We start from the raw sequence: 26,547 nt of genomic DNA on the forward strand, positions 1-26,547 counted from the left end.
TGCAAAGCACTATACTAGGTGCTTAAAAATAATAATAATAATGATAATAATAATAATGTTGGTATTTGTTAAGCACTTACTATGTGCCAAGCACTGTTCTAAGCGCTGGAGCACTTACTACGTGCAAAGCACTATACTAGCTGCTTAATAATAATAATAATAATAATGTTGGTATTTGTTAAGCACTTACTATGTGCCAAGCACTGTTCTAAGCGCTGGAGCACTTACTACGTGCAAAGCACTATACTAGGTGCTTAATAATAATAATAGTGTTGGTATTTGTTAATCACTTACTATGTGCCAAGCACTGTTCTAAGCGCTGGAGCACTGTTAGTGCTTAGTACAGTGCCTCTGCGCTTATTACTAGTGCCTGGCACATAATAAGTGCTTAATAAATACCATCATCATTATTATTATTATTATTATTATTACCCAACCTGTCTGAGCCCGGGCTTTGGAGTCAAGAGGTCGTGGGTTCAAATCCCGGCTCCGCCGCTGGTCAGCTGTGTGACTTTGGGCAAGTCACTTAACTTCTCTGGGCCTCAGTTCCCTCATCTGGAAAATGGGGAGGAAGACTGTGAGCCCCATGTGGGACAACCTGATTACCTTGTATCTACCCCAGCGCTTAGAACAGTGCTTTGCACATAGTAAGCGCTTAACAAATACCAAGATTATTATTATTATTATTATTATAACTTTGGGGTCAAAGCTCCTTAGCTCTGCCCCATTCTGCCCAGGGCCCTCCCTGCTGGGGGACGGCGAGGGAGGGTACCCGGGGCCCGTGTCCGTTATATTGTTCTGTCGTCCTCTCCCTAAGCGCTTAGTACACAGTAAACACTCAATAAATAGGACCGGCTGACTGCCGGACTGACCGGCCTGGCCCTGGAGAAGCCGGGGGCTCCAGGAGGGAGGGGGGGATAGCTCTGCCCGAGGAGCGGGAGAAGAAAGATGGAAAAATCAATGAAATGAGTTTCTAACGGCGAGGTAAAGGACCGCCGTGTCGACAGCCTGTCGCCCGCTGCAAAATATGAGCTGCCCGGGCTCACGGCGGCACGCGGGGCCTGCACACGCGGCTGGCACACGGGGACAACCAATGTTCCGGTCCGTGGCCCTGGGGTTAGGCCCTCTCTCGACACCAATCAATCAATCAATCAATCGTATTTATTGAGCGCTTACTGTGTGCAGAGCACTGTACTAAGCGCTTGGGAAGTCCAAGTTGGCAACATATAGAGACACCATCACGGCCCCACCCGCCCCAGGGGTCTCGGTCTCCCTGGGACCCACCCTGGGGTCCCCGCCCCCTCCTCCTCCCGCCCCCAAGGCCCCCCATGACGGTTCTCACGGTTTGGTGGCCAAGTCCCCATCCTGGAAGCTGGGCCTGGAATGCCCCCAGTCCCTCTGCCCACCCGCCAAGCTCGCTCTCTTCCTCCCTTCAAGGCCCTACTGAGAGCTCACCTCCTCCAGGAGGCCTTCCCACACTCAGCCCCTTCCTTCCTCTCCCCCTCATCCCCCTCTCCATCCCCCCCATCTTACCTCCTTCACTTCCCCACAGCACCTGTATATATGTATATACGTTTGTACAGATTTATTACTCTATTTATTTATTTTACTTGTACATATCTATTCTATTTATTTTATTTTGTCAGTATGTTTGGTTTCGTTCTCTGTCTCCCCGCTTTTAGACTGTGAGCCCACTGTTGGGTAGGGACTGTCTCTATATGCTGCCAACTTGTACTTTCCAAGTGCTTAGTCCAGTGCTCTGCACACAGTAAGCGCTCAATAAATACAATTGATTGATTGATTGATTGTGGGTTGTCGGGCCTGGCAAAGATGGCAAAGTGCTGAGTCAGCTGAGTCCTTTTGATAATAATGATGATGATGGTATTTGTTATGCGCTTACTATGCGCAAAGCACTGTTCTAAGCGCTGGGGAGGATACAAGATGATCAGTTGTCCCACGTGGGGCTCACAATCTTAATCCCCATTTTACAGATGAGGGAACTGCGGCCCAGAGAAGCTAAGTGACTTGCCCAAAGTCACACAGCTGACAGTTGGCGGAGCCGGGATTTGAAACCATGACCTCTGACTCCAAAGCCCAGGCTCTTTCCGCTGAGCCACGCTGCTTCTCTGATGTCGGGGGTTGCCTTGCCCCCCAACCTAGGGACCCCAGGCCTTTCCCACTCCTCCCGTCTCCACATCCCCCGAGTCAGGCGTCCCCAGACTCTCCCCAGTGTCTCCCGCTCCCGTTACCCGGAGACCTCTTCTTCCTCCGGCCCTTCCTAGCTCTGCTCAGACCGGCTCCCTCGGCCCCCAGTCAATCAATCAATCAATCGTATTTATTGAGCGCTTACTGTGTACAGAGCACTGGACTAAGCGCTTGGGAAGTACAAGTTGGCAACATATAGAGACAGCCCCTACCCAACAGTGGGCTCACATTCTAAAAGGGGGAGACAGAGAACAAAAACAAACGTACTAACAAAATAAAATAAATAGAATAGATATGTACAAGTAAAATAAATAAATAAATAAATAGAGTAATAAATATGTACAAACATATATACATATATAGCCGGCCCCCAAGCCTTGGCCTCATCCTTCCTCTCTGGTGTCCGCCTCCCATCGGCTTCTCTACCCCGAGACTGGGGGACTCACTCTCCTCCTTCACCCTCCGTCTCCGCCTCACCCCTGTCCCTTTCCCCTCCCTCTTCATCCGGACCGAACCTCACAAGCTCCTTGTCCGCCAGGACCTTAATGATGGTAATAATAACAATAATAATAATAATAGCAATTGTGGCATTTGTTAAGTGCTTACCCTGTGCTAAGCACCATTCCAAGCACTGGGGTAAATTCAAGATAATCCTGTCAGACGCAATCCCTGTCCCACATGGGGCTCACAATCTAGAGGGCGATCAGGCGTCATTCATTCAATCGTATTTATTGAGCACTTACTGTGTGCGGAGCGCTGTACTAAGCGCTTAGGTGTCGAATCACCACCATTTTCCTCCCCATCCCCACCCCCTCCCATTGAGACTGTGATCGCCTGCCGCTCCCATCTGCCCTGGGCTAGTCAGTCCATCCTATCTACTCAGTGCTTACAGTGTGCAGAGCACTGTACTAAGGTCTTAGGTGTCGAATCACCGCCATTTTCCTCCCCATCCCCACCCCCTCCCATTGAGACTGTGGTCGCCTGCCGCTCCCATTTGCCCTGGGCTAGTCAGTCATCAACCCTATCCTATCTACTCAGTGCTTACAGTGTGCAGAGCACTGTACTAAGCGCTTAGGTGTCAAATCACCACCATTTTCCTCCCCATCCCCACCCCCTTCCCATTGAGATTGTGGTCGCCTGCCGCTCCCATCTGCCCTGGGCTAGTCGGTCCATCCTATCTACTCAGCGCTTACAGTGTGCAGAGCACTGTACTAAGCGCTTAGGTGTCAAATCACCACCATTTTCTTCCCCCTCCCCACCCCCTCCCATTGAGACTGTGGTCGCCTGCTGCTCCCATTTGCCCTGGGCTAGTCAGTCATCAATCCTATCCTATCTACTCAGTGCTTACAGTGTGCAGAGCACTGTACTAAGCGCTTAGGTGTCGAATCACCACCATTTTCCTCCCCAACCCCACTCCCTCCCATTGAGACTGTGGCCGCCCTTCGCTCCCTTCCATCTGCCCTGGGCTAGTCAATCAGTCAATCCTATCTACTCAGCGCTTACAGTGTGCAGAGCACTGTACTAAGTGCTTGGGAGGGGACAAAAGAGCGATATAACAGCTCTCTGTGGACCCCAGCCTCAGTCCCTTGTCCCCTGTTCAGACAGGACTAGACGGTGCTTAGAGGCCCCAGAACCCCGAGCCCCCAGGGACAGGCTGTTTGGGGGGCCGAAGGAGGGGTCTCATTCATTCATCCCCAGCCCACCAGCCAGCAGGCCACAGGTTTCTCCTCTGCGGCCTTCCAGGCGGCCCAGCTTGCCTGTGACATCATGGAGGGGAGACCCTGTCAGGTTTCCAAGGTAACCCAGCTCTTTATGACATCACAGGCTTGAGCTCTCTGGGTTTCAGGGAGCCAGGAGGGTGTGGGAATCCCCCCTTTCTTCTCGCCCCCTGGACTTCGGGGGTGGGACGGAGTTTCAGCAAAGGGGTGTTCCACCACAGGGATGCCTGCGCCACCGCTCTTGTGGGCCACCTCTCTCTCCCCCGGCCCCGCCGGGGACTGCCTCTGAGCAGTGACACTTGGCTGCATTCTCCCCTCCCTCAGCCTGCACCTTTTCGGTACCTGTGTCCTCTGGGCCAGAATTCCCTCCCTCTGGGCGTCTCCCCAGTTCCGGTCCCCAGGTTCCCTCTCCTTTGCTCCCACCCTTCTGACCTCATTTTACCCAGCCCCGCCTCTCTTCCTTTCACTTCATCGCCACCATTTGCAGGGGTTCCCCTCTCCTCCTCTCTTCTGGGGCTCTCTCCCCTTCCTCTCATTCCTCTCCCCGCTCTTCTCTTGCTCATCCTCCCTCTCCCGCCCATGGCCTTCATTCCCATCTGCTTTCCTCTCTTCAGACTCTTCCCTTCCTGTCAGCCCCCTACCACCACAGGACTCACTCCCCCAAGGCCTCGCCTCCTCAGATTCTCTCTCCGACTGACCCATGAGAGCCTCACGGGGAGGGTGTCCCATGTTCAGCCCAGGCCTCCCGTGGTCTCTCTTTGTCTGACTGTCTGTCTATGTGTGTGTCTTTCTCAGTCCCTTGTCTCTCACCTCGCCCGGATCCTGCCTGAGCCTTGAAAGACGCCCAGGGTTGACGTGAAATAGAAGCCAGCTCCCAGGATCGCGGCCCTGTCCTCTCCCGCCCCGTCCTCTCTCTCTGTGATGGGTTTTCTGGTTCTGTGTCTCTCAGAGGGGGAGTCCCTCATGCAGGGGGCGTCTCCCTCGGCACGCGGCACCTACTACGGTCCTGGAGCCCGGGACAGGGTCGGATAACGACAATGACAGATTTCTCCCTGGGCCCTGCAAGAAGAGGAACGGGCGAGCGGAGAACAAACCATGGGCAAGTGGGTCATCTAGCTGAGGGGAGGGCTATCTAGGAAGAGGGGTAGGATGAAGGGAGAAAGAGATCGCACGCCGGGACCCTAATCCTGGTGGGCTGCCACCCGCAACAACCGAGAAGATGGTTCCGGGCCCACGGCACCGGCTGAGGGAGCGGGATTGGCCAAGACCTCAGAACCGCCACCGCCGTCGCCCCCCGCGCCGATTCCATCCCATCCCTTCCTCGACCAGCTCCTAGCCCCTGCTTCGCCTCCCCCCTCCAGTCGTCTTCTCCAGGGTCAAAATCTGGGGGAGCGGGCATCGATGAGGGAGGAGAGGAACGTGAGGTGAGCAAGGAGGGCGAGCGGGGGAAGAGGGTGAATTGGAGGAGCAAGAGGAAACAGGCGAGGGAGACACTGGGGAGGAGAGAGATGGGGAGGTCAAGGGTGGAGAGGGGAGATGGGAAGGGGGGAGATAGGAAAAGAAGAAAGGGAGAGAGGGAAGAGGGAGGGAGTTGATGGGAGGAAAAAGATGGGGGTTAGGGAGAGGCCATGGAAATAGAGTGGGAGTAGGGTGGGGGGAACTGATGGGAATCATGGGTAAAGCTAACAGCACAACTAAATTCAAGACCTTCCCTCCTCTCCAAGACCCCCATATCCACCTCCCTGGAGGAGCCACCCTGCAGCCCCCCGCCCCCCATTTCCTTCAGTCTCCTCTCTCTTCCTAGTCCCTCAAATCCCCGCTCTCGGCCAGGGAATACAACACACCCCATCGATTCAAAGCCGGCGGCGTGGGTGGGGGGTGAGGGGACATGACGCAGACCCACAACAAATACATAAACCTTGTGTCAAGGAGAGAGAGAGGTGGGGTTGGGGAGAGGGCGAGAGATTTCCGCATACCTGAGCGATCCTCCTCAATCTGGGGGAGGCCGGGGGAGGGGGTGCTGGGCCTTGGGGCCCACGAGAGAGGACCCCTGAAGCCCCTGGCATCCAGGGAGGGGCTTGCCATAGCCAGGCTGAAACACCCGGAGCCAAGGCCCCGGCATTGGCCCGGACAAGGACGGCCGAAGGACCGGCGTTGGCCCAGAGAGACGGAGACCCCCGGTTGGACCAACTTCATCTCGCCCCAATCTGCCGCCTCCCCCTCTCCTCAGAGCATCCTCCGCCCGCACAAAAACCACCCCCCAAAATCCAACTTCAGTTGCGAATGAGGCCCCCCTCCCCATCCTTCCGCCCATCCTCTCTCCAGCGGCCCCCACCCCCATTTCCCGGGAGCTCGGTGCAGCCTGACAGCTCTCGCTGTGCCTCAGTTTCCCTGCCCCACCTCTCCCCCCTCCCAGCGCTCGGGTACCCTGTTCTCCCGCATCCTCCTCCATCCGAGCATCCCTCCCTCCGGCCTTTCTCCCTCGGGGTGTCTCCATCCCTCTCCCACGCCCACCCCCCCTGCTTCCCGGTCCCCCCTTCTCCCTCCAGCCGTCCTCCTCGCTCCCTTCTGTCTTGTGCTTGCAGAGAGCAGGGGTGGCAAGGAGGGAGAGCGAGAGAGGGAAAAAAAAAAAACCCAACAGCATCGGAAATCGATGCACTTACAACTCAGCTGCAAGTAGGGACCGGCATCGAATCGCGGCCTCGGAGGGGAGCGAGGGGGAGGCTCTTGGCAGGGAGTTCTCCGCTGTTGATTCCTCTTTCTTTCTCGCTCTTTTTCTTTTTTTTTTCCTCGCCCCCCTCCCTCCCGCCAGCGCTCGCTCCGGGGACCGAGCTGGCCAAATAAATAAATAAATGCACGGCGAGGGGAGGGAAATAATCGATGCTATTTGGCTGCAGCTGAAGTGTTTCCCCGGCTTGGTGAGGGGGTTTCCATTGATTCACCCTGGGTATTCGCTCCCTGCCTCCCTCTTCCTCTCTTCCTCCTCCTCCTCCTCCTCCTCCTCCTCCACTCCCTCACTCCTCCGCTTCATTCACTGGCGAGAGCCGTGGCGTCCCAACACAATGGAATAATCAATACCCAGGCGCCCGGGGTTACCCCACTGAGCAGGTGCCGCCGCCTGCCTGATGCAGCATGATGGGAGATGTAGTCTGCATCGCCCCCCACCCCGAAGCGGGCACGTCACTCTGGTACCCAGGCCCCGGGGGCGGGGGGAGTGGGATGGACAAGAAGCATCAGCAACAGAGGGGAGAGCTTCCCAGCTTCCTCGTCTCCAAGCTGGTACCGGTTGTGATGCGACCCTGAGCATCATTGTGGTACCCAGGCCCCGGGGGCTGGGGGGAGTGGGATGGAGAAGAAGCATCAACAACAGAGGGGAGAGTTTCCCAGCTTCCTCGTCTCCAAGCTAGTACTAGCTGTGATGCGACCCTGGGCATCATTGTGGTACCCAGGCCCCGGGGGCTGGGGGGAGTGGGATGGAGAAGAAGCATCAGTAATAGAGGGGAGAGCCTCCCAGCTTCCTCGTTTCCAAGGTAGTACCGGTTGTGATGCTACCCTGAGCATCATTGTGGTACCCAGGCCCCGGAGGCTGGGGGCAGTGGGATGGAGAAGAAGCATCAGTAATAGAGGGGAGAGTTTCCCAGCTTCCTCGTTTCCAAGCTAGTACCGGTTGTGATGCTACCCTGAGCATCATTGTGGTACCCAGGCCCCAGGGGCTGGGGGGAGTGGGATGGAGAAGAAGCATCAGTAATAGAGGGGAGAGCCTCCCAGCTTCCTCGTTTCCAAGGTAGTACCGGTTGTGATGCTACCCTGAGCATCATTGTGGTACCCAGGCCCCGGGGGCTGGGGGGAGTGGGATGGAGAAGAAGCATCAGTAATAGAGGGGAGAGTTTCTCAGCTTCCTCGTCTCCAAACTGGTACAGGTTGTGATGCTACCCTGGGCATCAGTGTGGTACCCAGGCCCCGGGGGTGGGGGGAGTGGGATGGAGAAGCATCAGTAATAGAGGGGAGAGTTTCCCAGCTTCCTCGTCTCCAAGCTAGTACCGGTTGTGATGCTACCCTGGACATCACTGTGGTACCTAGGCCCCGGGGGTTACGGGAGTTAGGGGGAGTGGGATGGAGAAGAAGCATCAGCAATAGGGGGGACAGTTTCCCAGATTCCTCGTCTCCAAGCTAGTATCGGTTGCGATGCTACCCTGGGCATCACTGTGGTACCCACACCCCGGGGGCGGGGGGAGTGGGAGGAAGCAGAAGCATTAGCCATAGAGGGGAGAGTTTCCCAGCTTCCTCGTCTCCAAGCTAGTGTCAGTTGTGATGCTACCCTGGGTATCACTGTGGTACCCAGGCCCCGGGGGCGGGGGGAGTGGGAGGGAGAAGAAGCATCAGCAATAGAGGGGAGAGCTTCCCAGCTTCCTCATCTCCAAGCCCCCCTGTCAGTCCAGCGGTAGCACTTCCCCGCCACCTCTCTCTGCTGCTCCAAGCATTTCCACTCCTCTCTAGGACACAGAGAGACTTGGATTTGCACTTGGATCTGCTCGCTTTATTCATGCATTCATTCTATCGTATTTACGGAGCGCTTAGAGAGTGCAGCACACTGTACTAAGCATCATCATCAATCGTATTTATTGAGCACTCACTGTGTGCAGAACACTGTACTAAGCGCTTGGGAAGTACAAGTTGGCAACATATAGAGACAGTCCCTACCTAACAGCGGTCCCACAGTCTAAAAGCGGACACAATAAGCGGACACGTTCCCTGCCCGCAGCGAGCTGAAATGTATATTTATTTATTTTATTTGTACCTATCTATTCTATTTATTTTATTTTGTTAGTATGTTTGGTTTTGTTCTCTGCCTCCCCCTTTTAGACTGTGAGCCCACTGTTGGGTAGGGACTGTCTCTATATGTTGCCAATTTGTACTTCCCAAGCACTTAGTCCAGTGCTCTGCACATAGTAAGCGCTCAATAAATACGATTGATGATGATGATTCACCCCGTCCCTCAGCCCCACAGCACTGACGTCCATATCTGTAATTTATTTATTTATATTGTTGTCTGCCTCCCCCTCTAGACTCTACGCTCACTGTGGGCAGGGAATATACCTACCAACCCTATTTATATTGTATTTTCCCAAGTGCTTACTACAGAGCTCTGAAATCAGTAAGTGCTCAATGAATACGATCTTTTAGACTGTGAGCCCACTGTTGGGTAGGGACTGTCTCTATGTGTTGCCAATTTGTACTTCCCAAGCGCTTAGTACAGTGCTCTGCACATAGTAAGCGCTCAATAAATACGATTGATTGATTGATTGATTGATTGATTGATTGATGTAACCCTGCTTCCTCTGATCTCCCCAGTGGTAGCCCCTCATCCTGCCTTTTCTTCGCTTTTATCCTCTTAGGTTGAATCAGTCTCGGCTGCAGCTACCAGGTTCTCTCTGGGTCTTCTTCCTCTTCTACCCCTTTCCCAGATGAGGGAAGAAACCCCCCCTTGATCTTCCCTTTGGGTCATAATAATAGTAATAATAACTGTGGTGTTTGTTAAGCTCCAAGTACGGGCCAAGCACTGTTCTAAGCGCTGAAGATAATCAAGTTGGACACTGTTACGTTGACTATTCTGTTTATTTTATTAATGTTTTGTTTCGTTGTCTGTCTCCCCCTTCTAGACTGTGAGCCTGTTGTTGGGTAGGGAGCGTCTCTATACGTTGCCAGCTTGTACTTCCCAAGCGCTTAGTACAGTGCTCTGCACACAGTAAGCGCTCAATAAATACGATTGAATGAATGAATGAATGAATCCCCCATGGAGCTCACAGTGTAAGGAGGAGGAAGAACAGAAAGAGCCCGGGCTTGGGAGTCTGAGGTCATGGGTTCTAATCCCGGCTCCTCCACTTGTCAGCTGTGTGACTTTGGGCAAGTCACCTCACTTCTCTGGGCCTCAGTTACCTTATCTGTAAAATGGGGATTAAGACTGTGATCCCCCTGTGGGACAACCTGATTACCTTGTATCCCCCCAGCGCTTAGAACAGTGCTTTGCACATAGTAAGCGCTTAATAAATACCATTATTAATATTATTATTTGCAACCCCTGTGGCACTTATGTACATATCTTTTTTATGGCATTTTCTAGGTGCTTACTATGTGCCAGGCACTGTACTAAGCAGTTGGATAGATACAAGCTAATCAGGTAGGACACGGTCCGTGTCGCGCGTGAGACTCACCGTCTCAATCCCCGTTTTTCAGGCGAGGGAACTGAGGTGCAGAGAAGTTAAGTGACTTGCCCAAGATCACGCAGCAGACAAGTAAGGGAACTGGGATTAGAAAGCAGATCTTCTCTCAGACCCATGCGCTATCCACTAGGCCATGCTGGCTCAATGGAAAGAGCCCGGGCTTTGGAGTCACAGGTCATGGGTTCAAATCCCGCCTCCTCCAGTTGTCAGCTGGGTGACTTTGGGCAAGTCACTTCACTTCTCTGCGCCTCAGTTACCTCATCTGTCAAATGGGGATGAAGACTGTGAGCCCCCCGTGGGACAACCTTGTAATCTCCCCAGCGCTTAGAACAGTGCTTTGCACATAGTAAGTGCTTAATAAATGCTTTCGTTATTACTATTATTTTCTGTGCCTCAGTTACCTCAGTTAGTACAGTGCTCTGCACACAGTAAGCGCTCAATAAATACGATTGATTGATCGATTGATTACCTCATCTGTAAAATGGGGATTAAGACTGTGAGCCCCCCGTGGGGCCACCTGATCACCTTGTAACCTCCCCAGCGCTTAGAACAGTGCTTTGCACCTAGTAAGCGCTTCATAAATGCTATCATTAATAAATGCTCTCATTATACTCTACTTCGCCTATCCATAATTGATTTTAGTGTCAGTCAATGGCAAACTCTTGGAGGGCAGAGATCATGGCTACTAATTCTCCCAACCACCTAGTGTGCAGCTGCACATACAGAAGTCCTCAATCAATGTCACTAGTAAGTGTGGAGCTTGCACACAGGAGGTATATTCAATACTATTGATTGATCCAGGAAAAATCCCCGGAGGACGCTAATAACCACTTCCAACTCAGTCGACCTTCCCCACAGGAGCTCTCAGCACTCAGAAACTGGGGGGTGGGAGGGCTCTGTGGGGTTGGCATCTGGGAATAATAATAATAATGATAATAATAATAATAATAATGGCATTTATTAAGCGCTTACGATGTGCAAAGCACTGTTCTAAGCGCTGGGGGGGATACAAGGCGATCAGGTTGTCCCACGTGGGGCTCACAGTCTTCATCCCCATTTTACAGATGAGGGAATGAGGCACAGAGAAGTTAAGTGACTTGCCCAAAGTCACACAGCTGACAAGTGGCGGAGCCGGGATTTGAATCCATGAGCTCTGACTCCAAAGCCCGTGTTCTTTTCCACCGAGCCACGCTGCTCCTCAAGAATAATAATAATAATAATAATAATAATGGCATTTTTAAGCGCTTACTATGTGCAGAGCACTGCTCTAAGTGCCGGGGGGGATAGAAGGTGATCAAGCTGTCCCACGAGGGGGGCTCACAGTCTTACTCCCCATTTTCCAGGTGAGATAACTGAGGCTCAGAGAAGTGAAGTGACTTGCCCAAGGTCACCCAGCTGACAAGTGGCGGAGCCGGGATTTGAACCCCTGACCTCTGACTCCAAAGCCCGTGTTCTTTTCTACCGAGCCACGCTGCTCCTCAATAATAATAATAATAATAATAATAATAATAATGACATTTTTAAGCGCTTACTATGTGCAGAGCACTGTTCAAAGTGCCAGGGGGGATACAAGGTGATCAAGTTGTCCCACGTGGGGCTCGCAGTCTTACTCCCCATTTTCCAGGTGAGGTAACTGAGGCTCAGAGAAGTGAAGTGACTTGCCCAAGGTCACCCAGCTGACAAGAGGCAGAGCCGGGATTTGAACCCCCGACCTCTGACTCCAAAGCCCGGGCTCTTTCCACCGAGACCCGCTGCTTCAGGAAGGAGACGGGGGGCTGTTTGCCCCTCAACCGCTCTGTCACCCTCACGGCCTGGACATTATAATTAATAATTATTATATTATTAACAGAACAGAGATGCAGAGACGGTGGGAAAAGCCCGGGCCACGGAATCAGAGGACCTGCGTTCCAATACTAGTCCTTCACTTCTCTGTGCCTCGGTTTCCTTACCTGTAAAACGAGAATTAAATTCTACTCCCTCCTATTTATTCATTCATGATGATGGTGTTTATTAAGCGCTTACTATGTGCAAAGCACTGTTCTAAGCGCTGGGGAGGTTACAAGGTGATCAGTTTGTCCCGGGGGGGCTCACCGTTTTCATCCCCATTTTCCAGATGAGGTAACTGAGGCACAGAGAAGTGAAGTGACTTGCCCAAAGTCACACAGCTATGTGGCAGAGCCGGGATTTGAACCCATGACCTCTGACTCCAAAACCCGGGCTCTTTTCCACTGAGCCACGCTGCAAATCGTTATTTATTGAGCGCTTACTGTGTGCAAAGCACTGTTCTAAGCGCTGGGGAGGTTACAAGGTGATCAGTTTGTCTCGGAGGGGCTCACGGTTTTCATCCCCATTTTCCAGATGAGGTAACTGAGGCACAGAGAAGTAAAGTGACTTGCCCAAAGTCACACAGCTGACAAGTGGCAGAGCCGGGATTTGAACCCATGACCTCTGACTCCAAAGCCCGGGCTCTTTTCCACTGAGCCACGCTGCAAATCGTTATTTATTGAGCGCTTACTGTGTGCAGAGCACTGGACTAAGCGCTTGGGAAGCACAAGTCGGCCACATATAGAGACGGTCCCTACCCAGCAACGGGCTCACAGTCTAGAAGGGGGAGGCAGACAACAAAACAAAACATGTAGACAGGTAACTGTCTACTTGTCAGCTGTGTGACTTTGGGCAAGTCACTTCACTTCTCTGGGCCTCAGTTCCCTCATCTGTTGCCAACTTGTACTTCCCAAGCGCTTAGTACAGTGCTCTGCACACAGTAAGCGCTCAATAAATACACTTGAATGAATGTAACGTGGGAATGAAGACTGTGAGCCCCCCGTGGGACAAACGGATCACTTTGTAACCTCCCCAGCGCTTAGAACAGTGCTTTGCACATAGTAAGCGCTTAATAAATGCCGTTATTATTATTATTATTATTATTATTATTATTATTATTATTCTCTGTGCTTCAGTTGCCTCATCTGCAACATGGGGATTTAAATTCTGTTTCCCCCTTCCCTTTAGACTGTGAGCCCCGAGTGGGAGAGGGACCGTGTCCGATTAGATTTTCTGGTAAATTCCTCGGCGCTTCATATAGTGTTTGGCACGTAGTAAGCGCTCAACAAATCCCGGGTGCTTTTGTATTCAGTTGCAAAAATTTCCACACTTCAGACATTGTGTCTGAGTTCTCCCCAGGCTGGGAGGAGGATGCAGTGACTGTGGGGCTCCCTCTCTAAGACTGTAAGCTTGTGTTGGGCGGGGAATCATCATCATCAGTCGTATTTATTGAGCGCTTACTGTGTGCTGAGCACTGTACTAAGCGCTTGGGAAGTCCAAGTGGGCAACATATAGAGACGGTCCCTACCCAACAGTGGGCTCACAGTCTAGAAGGGGGAGAATCAGTTGTACTGTGGACCTGGGGCAAATCACTTCATTTCCCTGCGCCTCAGTTTCCTCATCTGTCAAATGGGAACTAAGACCGTGAGCCCCATGTGGGACATGGACTGTGTCCGACCTGATTAGCTCTTATTTGTCCCAGAGCTTAGTACAGAGTCTGGCACATAGTAGACGCTTAAAAAATACTGTTAAAAAAAAGTGGGGGGGGGGGGCAAGTCGTGTTCGCTGTGCATCTAGTTTTATTTCTATTTGTTCTGATGATGATGATGATGATGATGGCATTTATTAAGCGCCTGCTATGTGCAAAGCACTGACTTGACACCTGTCCACATGTTTTGTTTTATTGTCTGTCTCCCCCTTCTAGACCATGAGCCCTTTGTTGGGTAGGGACCGTCTCTATATGTTGCCGACTTGTACTTCCCAAGTGCTTAGTCCAGTGCTCTGCGCACAGTAAGCGCTCAATAAATACGATTGAATGAATGAATGAATTTATTTATTTATTTATTTTACTTGTACCTATCTATTCTATTTATTTTATTTTGTTAGTATGTTTGGTTTTGTTCTCTGCCTCCCCCTTTTAGACTGTGAGCCCACTGTTGGGTACGGACTGTCTCTATTTGTTGCCAATTTGTACTTCCCAAGCGCTTAGTACAGTGCTCTGCACACAGTAAGCGCTCAATAAATACGATTGATGATGATGATGATGATGAATGAATGAATGAAAGAGCCCGGGCTTGGGAGTCAGAGGTCATGGGTTCGAATCCCGGCTCCACCACTTGTCAGCTGTGCGACTTTGGGCAAGTCACTTCACTTCTCTGTGCCTCAGTTACCTCATCTGTAAAAAGGGGATGGACTAGGAACCCCACGTGAGACAACCTGATCACCTTGTATCCTCCCCAGCGCTTAGAACAGTGCTTTGCACATAGTAAGTGCTTAACAAATGCCATCATCATTATTATTAAGTACCATTAAAAAAGGTCGGGGTTGCGGGGAGCGAGTCCTGTTCTCTCAAGCAGCGTGGCTTAGTGGAAAGAGCCCGGGCTTGGGAAAGGTTGTGCGTTCGAATCCCAACTCCACTTGTCAGCTGGGTGACTTTAGGGAAGTCACTTCTTCTGGGCCTCAGTTATCTCATCTGTAAAATGGGGATGAAGACCGTGAGCCCCACGTGGGACAACTTGATGACCTTGTATCTCCCCCAGCACTTAGAACAGTGTTAGGCGCATAGAGAAGCAGCGTGGCTCAGTGGAAAGAGCCCGGGCTTTGGAGGCAGAGGTCATGGGTTCAAATCCCGGCTCCTCTGCTTGTCAGCTGTGTGACTTTGGACAAGTCACTTCACTTCTCTGGGCCTCAGTGACCTCATCTGTAAAATGGGGATTGGTTGTGAGCCCCACATGGGACAACCTGATCACCTTGTATCCTCCCGAGCACTTAGAACAGTGGTTGGCACATAGTAAGTGATTAGCAAATACCAAAATTATTATTATTATTGTAACCTCCTCAGCGCTTAGAACAGTGCTTTGTACATAGTAAGCGCTTAATAAATGCCATCATTATTATTATTAGTAGTAGTAGTAGTAGTAGGCACTTAACAATACCATCATTATCATGATGATGAGCCCACTGTTGGGTAGGGACCCTCTCTATCTGTTGCCAACTTGTACTTCCCAAGCGCTTAGTCCAGTGCTCTGCACACAATAAGCGCTCAATAAATACGATTGAATGAATGAATGAATGAATGAATGGATGGATGAATTTCCCCTCCTCTCCCCCCGCATCCTCGTCTCCTTCCCCCTTTTCTCCTTTTCATTCAATCGTATTGATTGAGCGCTTAGTGTGTGCAGAGCACTGGACTAAGCGCTTGGGAGGTACAAGTTGGTAACATATGGAGATGGTCCCTACCCAACAGTGGGCTCACAGTCTAGAAAAGATCGTATTTATTGAGCGCTTACTGTGTGCAGAGCACTGGACTAAGCGCTTGGGAGGTACAAGTTGGTAACATATGGAGACGGTCCCTACCCAACAGTGGGCTCACAGTCTAGAAAAGATCGTATTTATTGAGCGCTTACTGTGTGCAGAGCACTGGACTAAGCGCTTGGGAAGTACAAGTTGGCAACAGATAGAGCCTGTGAGCCCACTGTTGGGTAGTGACTGTCTCTATATGTTGCCAACTTGTACTTCCCAAGCGCTTAGTACAGTGCTCTGCACACAGTAAGTGCTCAATAAATACGATTGATTGATTGATTGGGAGGTAACATCTGGAGACGGTCCCTACCCAACAGTGGGCTCACAGTTACCTTCCAAGCGCTTAGTCCAGTGCTCTGCACACAGTAAGCGCTCAATAAATACAATTGATTGATTGATTGATTTTTAGACACGGCGGTTGGGGGATGTTGGTGGGAAGGGGCAACATGGCTCGGTGGGAAGAGTCAGAGGTCATGGGTTCGAATCCCCACTCTGCCACATGTCTGCTGTGTGACCTTGAGCAAGTCACTTCACTTCTCTGAGCCTCAGTGACCTCATCTGTAAAATGGGGATTAAGACTGTGAGCCCCACGTGGGACAACCTGATCCCCTTGTATCCTCCCCAGTGCTTAGAACAGTGCTTGGCACATAGTAAATGCTTAACAAACGCTATAATTATTACCTCCTCCAGGAGGCCTTCCTGGACTGAGCCCCTTCCTTCCTCTCCCCCTCGTCCCCCTCTTCATCCCCCTCATCTTACCTCCTTCCCTTCCCCATGGCACCTGTATATATGTTTGTACCTATTCATTTATTTATTTATTTTACTTGTACCTATCTATTCTGTTTATTTTATTTTGTTAGTATGTTTGGTTTTGTTCTCTGTCTCCCCCTTTTAGACTGTGAGCCCACTGTTGGGTAGGGACTGTCTCTATATGTTGCCAACTTGTACTTCCCAAGCGCTTAGTCCAGTGCTCTGCATACAGTGAGCGCTCAATAAATACGACTGATTGATTTTCTGTCTCCCCCTTTTAGACTGCGAGCCCCCTGTTGGGTAGGGACGGTCTCTCTATGTTGCCAACTTGGACTTCCCAAGCGCTTAGTCCAGTGCTCTGCGCACAGTGAGCGCTCAATAAATACGATTGATTGACTGACTGATTGACTGATTGATTTATATATTACCTGTATATATGTTTGTACATATTAATTACTCTATTTATTTTACTTGTACATATCTATTCTATTTATTTTATTTTGTTAGTATGTTTGGTTTTGCTCCCTGTCTCCCCCTTTTAGACTGTGAGCCCACTGTTGGGTAGGGACTGTCTCTATATGTTGACAATTTGTACTTCCCAAGCGCTTAGTACAGTGCTCTGCACATAGTAAGCGCTCAATAAATATGATTGATTGATTGATTGCCACTGAGCCACGCTGCTTCTGATTGATTGGGAGGTACAAGTTGGTAACATCTGGAGACGGTCCCTACCCAACAGTGGGCTCACAGTTACCTCCCAAGCGCTTAGTCCAGTGCCCTGCACACAGTAATCGCTCAATCAATACGATTGATTGATTGACTGATTGATTGATTTTCTCCTCCCAGCCCCCGACGAAGTCCCAACCCCGCCGGGCCTCATTACAGCTTTCCCCGTCGCCATGGCGACGGCGGGAGGCGGGCTGGCGGAGCCGAACTACATCCCCCACAATGCCCCGGGGTCCGGGACCGGCCGAGGCCTGGCCTGAGGCCCGACGCCTTCTGAGGGAGGTCTGTGAGGAGGAGGAGGAGGAGGAAGAGGAGGAGGAGGAGGGCTCAACGCTGGGCACGGGGACGGGGGTCGCGGCCCCTTCCCCTCAACCCGTCCTCGGGGGTCGGGAGACGGAGGGGGGTCCCCGTCCTCCGGAGGATTGGCTGGACGCCCCTCCCGGGGCCCAACATGGCCGCCTCAAAGGCCTTTTTGAGAGTGGGCAAGGGGCCGCCATTCCCGGCATGCTTCGCGAAACGGTGGCCCCCCACTCCATCATTTCGGGGACCCCAGGAATTGGGGGCTTGGAGGGAGGGAAGAAATCTCGATGCCAACTGCTGCCCACAGCCACCAGCTACAGTCCCCCCCTTTTAGACTGTGGACCCACTGTTGGGTCGGGACTGTCTCTATATGTTGCCAACTTGGCCTTCCCAAGCGCTTAGTCCAGTGCTCTGCACACAGTAAGCGCTCAATAAATACGATTGATGATGATGATGATGACTGTCCCTATATGTTGCCAACTTGGACTTCCCAAGCGCTTAGTCCAGTGCTCTGCACCCAGTAAGCGCTCAATAAATACGATTGATTGATTGACTTGCCCAAAGTCACCCAGCTGACAGTTGGCGGAGCTGGGATTTGAACCCATGACCTCTGACTCCAAAGCCCGGGCTCTTTCCACTGGGCCACGCTGCTTCTCTAAATAGAGTAGATATATACAAGTAAAATAAATAAATAGAGTAATAAATCCGTACAAACATATATACAGGTGGTGTGGGGAAGGGAAGGAGGTAAGGCGGGGGGATGGAGAGGGAGAGGAGGGGAAGAGTCTGTCTCCCCCTTTAAGACTGTGAACCCACTGTTGTCTCTTTATGTTGCCAACTTGGACTTCCCAAGTGCTTAGTACAGTGCTCTGCACATAGTAAGCGCTCAAGAAATACGACTGATTGATTGATAGAGAGGAAGGAGGGGGCTCAGTCTGGGAAGGCCTTCTGGAGGAGGTGAGCTCTCAGTAGGGCCTTGAAGGGAGGAAGAGAGCTAGCTTGGCGGATGGGCAGAGGGAGGGCATTCCAGGCCAGGGGGATGACGTGGGCCAGGGGATGTCAAGATAATGGTGGTACTTGTTAATGATAATAACGCTGGCAGTTGTTAAGCGTTAAAGGCGAGGAACTAGGCCAGCGTGGCTCAGTGGAAAGAGCCCGGGCTTTGGAGTCGGAGGTCATCGGTTCAAATCCCGGCTCCTCCACTTGTCAGCTGTGTGACTTTGGGCAAGTCACTTCTCAGGGCCTCAGTTCCCTCATCTGGAAAATGGGGATGAAGACCGGGAGCCCCACGTGATCACTTTGTAAACTCCCCAGTGCTTAGAACAGTGCTTGGCACATAGTAAGCGCTTAATAAATGCCATTATTATTATTATTATTAGGCCTGGAAGGGATGTCAAGATAATGGTGGTACTTGTTAATAATAATAATGATGGCATTTGTTAAGCGCTTACTCTGTGCGTTCATTCATTCATTCAATCGTATTTATTGAGCGCTTACTGTGTGCGGAGCACTGGACAAAGCGCTTGGGAAGTGCAAATCGGCAACATATAGAGACAGTCCCTACCCAACAACGGGCTCACAGCACTGTTCTACAGGCTACAGTTAAAGGTGAGGAACTGGGCCCGGAAGGGATGTCAAGGTAATTGTGGTACTTGTTAATAATAATAATAATGATGGCATTTGTTGCCAAGATAATTGTGGTGCTTGTTAATAATAATAATACTAATAATAATGGTGGCATTTGTTAAGCGCTTACTATGTGCAAAGCACTGTCCTACAGGCTACAGTTAAAGGCGAGGAACTAGGCCTGGAAGAGATGTCAAGATAATTGTGGTACTTGTTAATAATAATAATAATAATGGTGGCATTTGTTAAGCGCCTACTATGTGCAAAGCACTGTTCTACAGGCTGCACAGCTACAGGCTACAGTTAAAGGCGAGGAACTAGGCCCGGAAGAGATGTCAGGATAATTGTGGTACTTGTTAATAATAATAAGAATAATGGTGGCATTTGTTAAGCGCTTACTATGTGCAAAGCACTGTTCTACAGGCTACACAGCTACAGGCTACAGTTAAAGGCGAGGAACTAGGCCTGGAAGAGATGTCAAGATAATTGTAGTGCTTGTTAATAATAATAATAATAATGGTGGCATTTGTTAAGCGCCTACTATGTGCAAAGCACTGTTCAACAGGCTGCACAGCTACAGGCTACAGTTAAAGGTGAGGAACTAGGCCCGGAAGAGATGTCAAGATAATTGTGGTACTTGTGAATAATAATGATGGTGACATTTGTTAAGCGCTTACTATGTGCAAAGCACTGTTCTACAGGCTACACAGCTACAGGCTACAGTTAAAGGCGAGGAACTAGGCCCAGGAGAGATGTCAAGATAATTGTGGTACTTGTTAATAACAATAACAATAATAATAATAATAATAATAATGGTGGCATTTGTTAAGCGCTTACTCTGTGCACATCACTGTTCCGCAGGCTACAGTTACAGGTGAGGAACTAGACCTGGAACAGATGTCAAGATAATTGTGGTACTTGTTAATAATAATAATAATAATGATGGTGGAATTTGTTAAGCGCTTACTATGTGCAAAGCACTGTTCTCCAGGCTACACAGCTACAGGCTACAGTTAAAAGCGAGGAACTAGGCCCAGGAGACATGTCAAGATAATTGTGGTACTTGTTAATAATAATAATAACAATAATAATAATGGTGGCATTTGTTAAGCGCTTACTCTGTGCACATCACTGTTCCGTAGGCTACAGTTAAAGGTGAGGAACTAGACCTGGAAGAGATGTCAAGATAATTGTGGTACTTGTTAATAATAATAATAATAATGATGGTGGCATTTGTTAAGCGCTTACTATGTGCAAAGCACTGTTCTCCAGGCTACACAGCTACAGGCTACAGTTAAAAGCGAGGAAGTAGGCCCAGGAGAGATGTCAAGATAATTGTGGTACTTGTTAATAATAATAATAACAATAATAATGGTGGCATTTGTTAAGCGCTTACTATGTGCAAAGCACTGTTGTGAGCGCTGGGGGGGATACAAGGTGATCAGGTTGTCCCATGTGGGGCTCACAGTCTTCAGCCCTATTTTACAGGTGAAGGAATTGAGGCCCAGAGAAGTGAAGTGACTTGCCCAAAGTCACACAGCTGACAAGTGGCAGAGCTGGGATTCGAACCCATGACCTCTGGCTCCCAAGCCCAGGCTCTTTCCACTGAGCCATGCTGCTTCTCTAAGTGCTTACTATGGGTCAAGCACTGTGCTAAGTGCCGGGGTGGCTATAATATTATTATTATAGTATTTGTTAAGCGCTTACTAGGAGTCAAGCACTATGCTGACTGACAGGGGGGCTACAATATTATTATTATAGTATTTGTTAAGCGCTTACTGGGTGTCAAGCACTGTGCTAACTGCTGGGGTGGCTATAATATTATTATATTTGCTAAGCGCTTACTAGGTGTCAAGCACTGTGCTAAGTGCTGGGGTGGCTACAAAATTATAGTATTTGTTAAGCGCTTACTGTGTGTCAAGCACTGTGCTAAGTGCTGGGGTGACTACAGCATTATAGTATTTGTTAAAGGCTTACTGTGTGTCAAGCACTGTGCTAAGTGCTGGGGTGGTAACAATATTATTGTTATAGTATTTGTTTAGTGCTTACATGTATCAAGCACTGTGCTAAGTGCTGGGGTGGCTACAAAATATAGTATTTGTTAAGCGCTTACTGTGTGTCAAGCACTGTGCTATGTGCTGGGGTGACTACAGTATTATAGTATTTGTTAAAGGCTTACTATGTGTCAAGCACTGTGCAAAGTGCTGGGGTGGCTACAATATTATTATAGCATTATTTGTTGAGCGCTTACTATGTGTCCGGCATCGTTCTAAGCGCTGGGCTAGAAGCAGCGTGGCTCAGTGGAAAGAGCCCAGGATTTGGAGTCAGGTCATGGGTTCAAATGCCGGCTCCACCGATTGTCAGCTGTGTGACTTTGGGTAAGTCACTTCACTTCTCTGCGCCTCAGTTCCCTCATCTGTAAAATGGGGATTAAGATTGTGAGCCCCACATGGGACAACCTGATCACCTTGTATCCTCCCCAGCGCTTAGAACAGTGCTTTGCACAGAGTAAGCGGTGAACAAATACAATTATTATTATTATTATTATTATTATTATTACAATACAGTCAGATCAGATGCAGTCTCTGTCCCACGTGGGATTCACCGTCTAAGTGGGAGGGAGAAAGGTATTTTATTCCCATTCTACAGATGAGGAAACTGAGGCTCACCTACTGAGAGCTCACCTCCTCCAGGAGGCCTTCCCAGACTGAGCCCCCTCCCTCCTCTCCCCCTCTCCATCCCCCAGCCTTACCTCCTTCCCCTCCCCTCAGCACCTGTATATATGTATATATGTTTGTACGGATTTATTACTCTTTATTTATTTTATTTGTACATATTTATTCTATTTATTTTATTTTGTCAATATGTTTTGTTCTCTGTCTCCCCCTTCTAGACTGTGAGCCCACTGTTGGGTAGGGACTGTCTCTCTATGCTGCCGCCTTGGACTTCCCAAACGCTTAATACAGTGCTCTGCACACAGTAAGCTCTCAATAAATATGTGGCTCAGTGGAAAGAGCACAGGCTTGGGAGTCAGCAGTCATGGGTTCAAATCAATCAATCAATCAATCATCAATCAATCGTATTTATTGAGCGTTTACTGTGTGCAGAGCACTGGACTAAGCGCTTGGGAAGTACAAGCTGGCAACATCTAGAGACAGTCCCTACCCAACAGTGGGCTCACAGTCTAGAAGGGGGAGACAGACACCAAAACCAAACATTCTAACAAAATAAAAATAAATAGAATAGATATGTACAAGTAAAATAAATAGAGTAATAAATAGGCACAAACATATATACACAACAGTGGCATCTGAGCCGTTTTCCCGCGCTCTTTCCCCTAGGCCGTGCCAATCGTCAACCTTCCGTGAGATATGTACAAGTAAAATAAATAAATAGAGCAATAAATAGGTACAAACATATATACACAACAGCGGCATCTGAGCCGTTTTCCCGCGCTCTTTCCCCTAGGCCGTGCCAATCGTCAACCTTCTGTGAGATACGTACAAGTAAAATAAATAAATAAATATAGAGTAATAAATAGGTACAAACATATATACACAACAGCGGCACCTGAGCCGTTTTCCCGCGCTCTTTCCCCTAGGCCGTGCCAATCGTCAACCTTCCGTGAGATATGTACAAGTAAAATAAATAAATAAATAGAGCAATAAATAGGTACAAACATATATACACAACAGCGGCATATGAGCCGTTTTCCCGCGCTCTTTCCCCTAGGCCGTGCCAATCGTCAACCTTCCGTGAGATATGTACAAGTAAAATAAATAAATAAATAGACTAATAAATAGGTACAAACATATATACACAACAGCGGCATCTGAGCCGTTTTCCCCGCGCTCTTTCCCCTAGGCCGTGCCAATCGTCAACCTTCCGTGAGATATGTACAAGTAAAATAAATAAATAAATAGACTAATAAATAGGTACAAACATATATACACAACAGCGGCATCTGAGCCGTTTTCCCCGCGCTCTTTCCCCTAGGCCGTGCCAGTCGTCAACCTTCCGTGAGATATGTACAAGTAAAATAAATAAATAAATAGACTAATAAATAGGTACAAACATATATACACAACAGCGGCATCTGAGCCGTTTTCCCCGCGCTCTTTCCCCTAGGCCGTGCCAGTCGTCAACCTTCCGTGAGATATGTACAAGTAAAATAACTAAATCATCATCAACATCAATCGTATTTATTGAGCGCTTACTGTGTGCAGAGCACTGTACTAAGTGCTTGGGAAGTACAAATTGGCAACAAATAGATAGGTAATAAATAATATTATAATATATATTATAAAATATATGATAATAATAATAATAAATAATAGAGTAATAAATAGGTACAAACATATATACACAACAGCGGCATCTGAGCTGTTTTCCCGCGCTCTTTCCCCTAGGCCGTGCCAGTTGTCAACCTTCCGTGAGCTATGTACAAGTAAAATAAATAGATAAATAGAGTAATAAATAGGTACAAACATATATGCACAGCAGCAGCATCTGGGCCGTTTTCCTGCACTCTTTCCCCTAGGCCGTGCCAATCGTCAACCTTCCGTGAGATATGTACAAGTAAAATAAATAGATAGAGTAATAAATAGGTACAAACATATATACACAACAGCGGCATCTGAGCCGTTTTCCCGCGCTCTTTCCCCTAGGCCGTGCCAATCGTCAGCCTTCCGTGAGATATGTACAAGTAAAATAACTAAATCATCATCAACATCAATCGTATTTATTGAGCGCTTACTGTGTGCAGAGCACTGTACTAAGCGCTTGGGAAGTACAAATTGGCAACAAATAGGTAATAAATAATATTATATATATTATAATATACAATATAATGATAATAATAAATAATAGAGTAATAAATAGGTACAAACATATATACACAACAGCGGCATCTGAGCCGTTTTCCCGCGCTCTTTCCCGTAGGCCGTGCCAATCGTCAACCTTCCGTGAGATATGTACAAGTAAAATAAATAGATAAATAGAGTAATAAATAGGTACAAACATATATACACAACGGCGGCATCTGAGCCGTTTTCCCGCGCTCTTTCCCCTAGGCCGTGCCAATCGTCAGCCTTCCGTGAGATATGTACGAGTAAAATAACTAAATCATCATCAACATCAATCGTATTTATTGAGCGCTTACTGTGTGCAGAGCACTGTACTAAGCGCTTGGGAAGTACAAATTGGCAACAAATAGGTAATAAATAATATTATAATATATATTATAATATACAATATAATGATAATAATAAATAATAGAGTAATAAATAGGTACAAACATATATACACAACAGCGGCATCTGAGCCGTTTTCCCGCGCTCTTTCCCGTAGGCCGTGCCAATCGTCAACCTTCCGTGAGATATGTACAAGTAAAATAAATAGATAAATAGAGTAATAAATAGGTACAAACATACATACACAACGGCGGCATCTGAGCCGTTTTCCCGCGCTCTTTCCCCTAGGCCGTGCCAATCGTCAGCCTTCCGTGAGATATGTACGAGTAAAATAACTAAATCATCATCAACATCAATCGTATTTATTGAGCGCTTACTGTGTGCAGAGCACTGTACTAAGTGCTTGGGAAGTACAAATTGGCAACAAATAAATAGGTAATAAATAATATTATAATATATATTGTAATATATAATATAATAATAATAGAGTAATAAATAGGTACAAACATATATACACAATGGCAGCATCTGAGCCGTTTTCCCGCGCTCTTTCCCCTAGGCCGTGCCAATCGTCAACCTTCCGTGAGATGCCCTAAGCCCCGTGGCGGCCGGTGAGGTGAGGGTGCCCCCGTCCCCACCGGCCCCCCACCTTCAGTCCCTCTCGCCCGTTGGGCGGGCGGCGGGCCCGGGCTCGGAGCGGGCCTCATGGCGTCGGGCCGGATCGAAGTGGAGTGCAAGTTCGTGCCAGGGCCGGGCACCGAGGAGCGGCTGCGGGGCCTGGGCGGCACGTTGGCGCGGCGGACCTCCTTCAGCGACAGCTACTACGACACCGCCGAGCTGGCCCTGATGCGGGCCGACCACTGGCTGCGGCGGAGGGAGGGCAGCGGCTGGGAGCTCAAGTGCCCCGGGCCGGGGGCCGCCCCGGGCCCCCACACCCGCTACGACGAGCTGACGGCCGAGCCCGCCATCGCGGCCCGCCTGGGCCGGGTGCTGGGGGCCGGGCCTCGGGGGGCCGACCGCGTGGACGGCCTGCTGGGGCCCCTCGGCCTGCACGAGGTGGCCACTTTTGCCACCCAGAGGAGCTCCTGGAAGCTGAGGCCGGCCGAGGAGGAGGAGGACGAGGACGAGGAGGAGGCCGGCGGGCTGCTGACGGTGGATCTGGACCGGGCCGACTTCGGCTACGCCGTGGGGGAAGTGGAGGCCCTGGTGCGGGAGGAGGCCCAGGTGCCGGGCGCCTTGGAGAGGATCCGTCACTTCAGGCGCCTGCTTGGTAAGAGGGGAGAGGGCAGCGCCGAGAAGCAGCGTGGCTCACTGGAAATAATAATAATAATAATAACGATGACATTTATTAAGCGCTTACTATGTGCAAAGCACTGTTCTAAGCGCTGGGGAGGTTACAGAGTGATCAGGTTGTCCCTCGGAGGGCTCACAGTCTTAATCCCCATTTTCTAGATGCACTGTTCTAAGCGCTGGGGAGGTTACAAAGTGATCGGGTTGTCCCTCGGAGGGCTCACAGTCTTAATCCCCATTTCCTAGGTGCACTGTTCTAAGCGCTGGGGAGGTTACAGAGTGATCGGGTTGTCCCTCGGAGGGCTCACAGTCTTAATCCCCATTTTCCAGATGAGGTAACTGAAGCACAGAGAAGTGAAGTGACTTGCCCAAAGTCACCCAGCAGACAGTTGGCGGAGCCGGGATTCGAACCCATGACCTCTGACTCCAAAGCCCGGGCTCTTTCCACTGAGCCACGCTGCTCCAGAGCCCGGACGTCATGGGTTCAAATCCCGGCTCCAATCAGTCAATCAATCGTCTTTATTGAGTGCTTACTGTGTGCAGAGCACTGGACTAAGCCCTTGGGGAGGGCAAGTTGGCAACATGTAGAGATGGTCCCTACCCAACAGTGGGCTCACAACTGTCAGCTGTGTGACTACTTTAGGCAAGTCACTTCACTTCTCTGGGCCTCAGTTCCCTCATCTGTAAAACGGGGATTGCAACTGTGAGCCCCACCATGGGACAACCTGATAATAATAATGATGGCATTTATTAAGCGCTTACTATGTGCGAAGCACTGTTCTAAGCGCTGGGGAGGTTACAAGGTGATCAGGTGGTCCCACGGGGGGCTCACAGTCTTAATCCCCATTTTACAGATGAGGTAACTGAGGCACAGAGAAGTTAAGTGACTTGCCCAAAGTCACACAGCAGACAATTGGCGGAGCAGGGATTTGAACCTGCGACTTTTTACTTCAAAGCCCATGCTCTTTCCACTGAGTCACGCTGATCACCTTGTACCCTGCCCAGTGATTAGAACAGTGCTTTGCACATAGTAAGCGCTTAACAAATACCATCAGTATTATTATTATTATTATTATTAAGCCACCCCCGGGCCCTCAGAAGTTTGACCTTTCCTCTCCCTTGGCGTCTCCGGGGGTGGATTCATTCAGTCGTCTTTAATGAGCGCTTACTATG

At 49.6% G+C, this 26,547-nt stretch overlaps 1 protein-coding gene across 6 annotated transcripts in view; it reads left to right on the forward strand.

Annotated features, from left to right (window-relative positions):
• The window catches only part of THTPA (thiamine triphosphatase), a 77,336-nt gene that overhangs the window by 43,698 nt on the left and 7,091 nt on the right, over nt 1-26,547 (forward strand). For 3 of the 6 annotated variants that reach the window (XM_038740975.1, XM_038740976.1, XM_038740971.1), the window contains exons 1-2: nt 17,180-17,248; nt 24,644-25,354. In XM_038740975.1, the coding sequence (XP_038596903.1) occupies nt 24,790-25,354 (565 nt within the window). In that variant the 5' untranslated portion in view covers nt 17,180-17,248; nt 24,644-24,789. Of the gene's footprint in view, nt 1-17,179; nt 17,249-18,798; nt 18,906-24,643; nt 25,355-26,547 lie in introns of those variants that run through there. The other 3 variants (XM_038740972.1, XM_038740974.1, XM_038740973.1) reach the window with 2 other exon arrangements.

The sequence above is a fragment of the Tachyglossus aculeatus genome (genome assembly GCF_015852505.1).
Source record: "Tachyglossus aculeatus isolate mTacAcu1 chromosome 12 unlocalized genomic scaffold, mTacAcu1.pri SUPER_6_unloc_1, whole genome shotgun sequence".
Taxonomy (NCBI): Eukaryota; Metazoa; Chordata; class Mammalia; order Monotremata; family Tachyglossidae; genus Tachyglossus; species Tachyglossus aculeatus.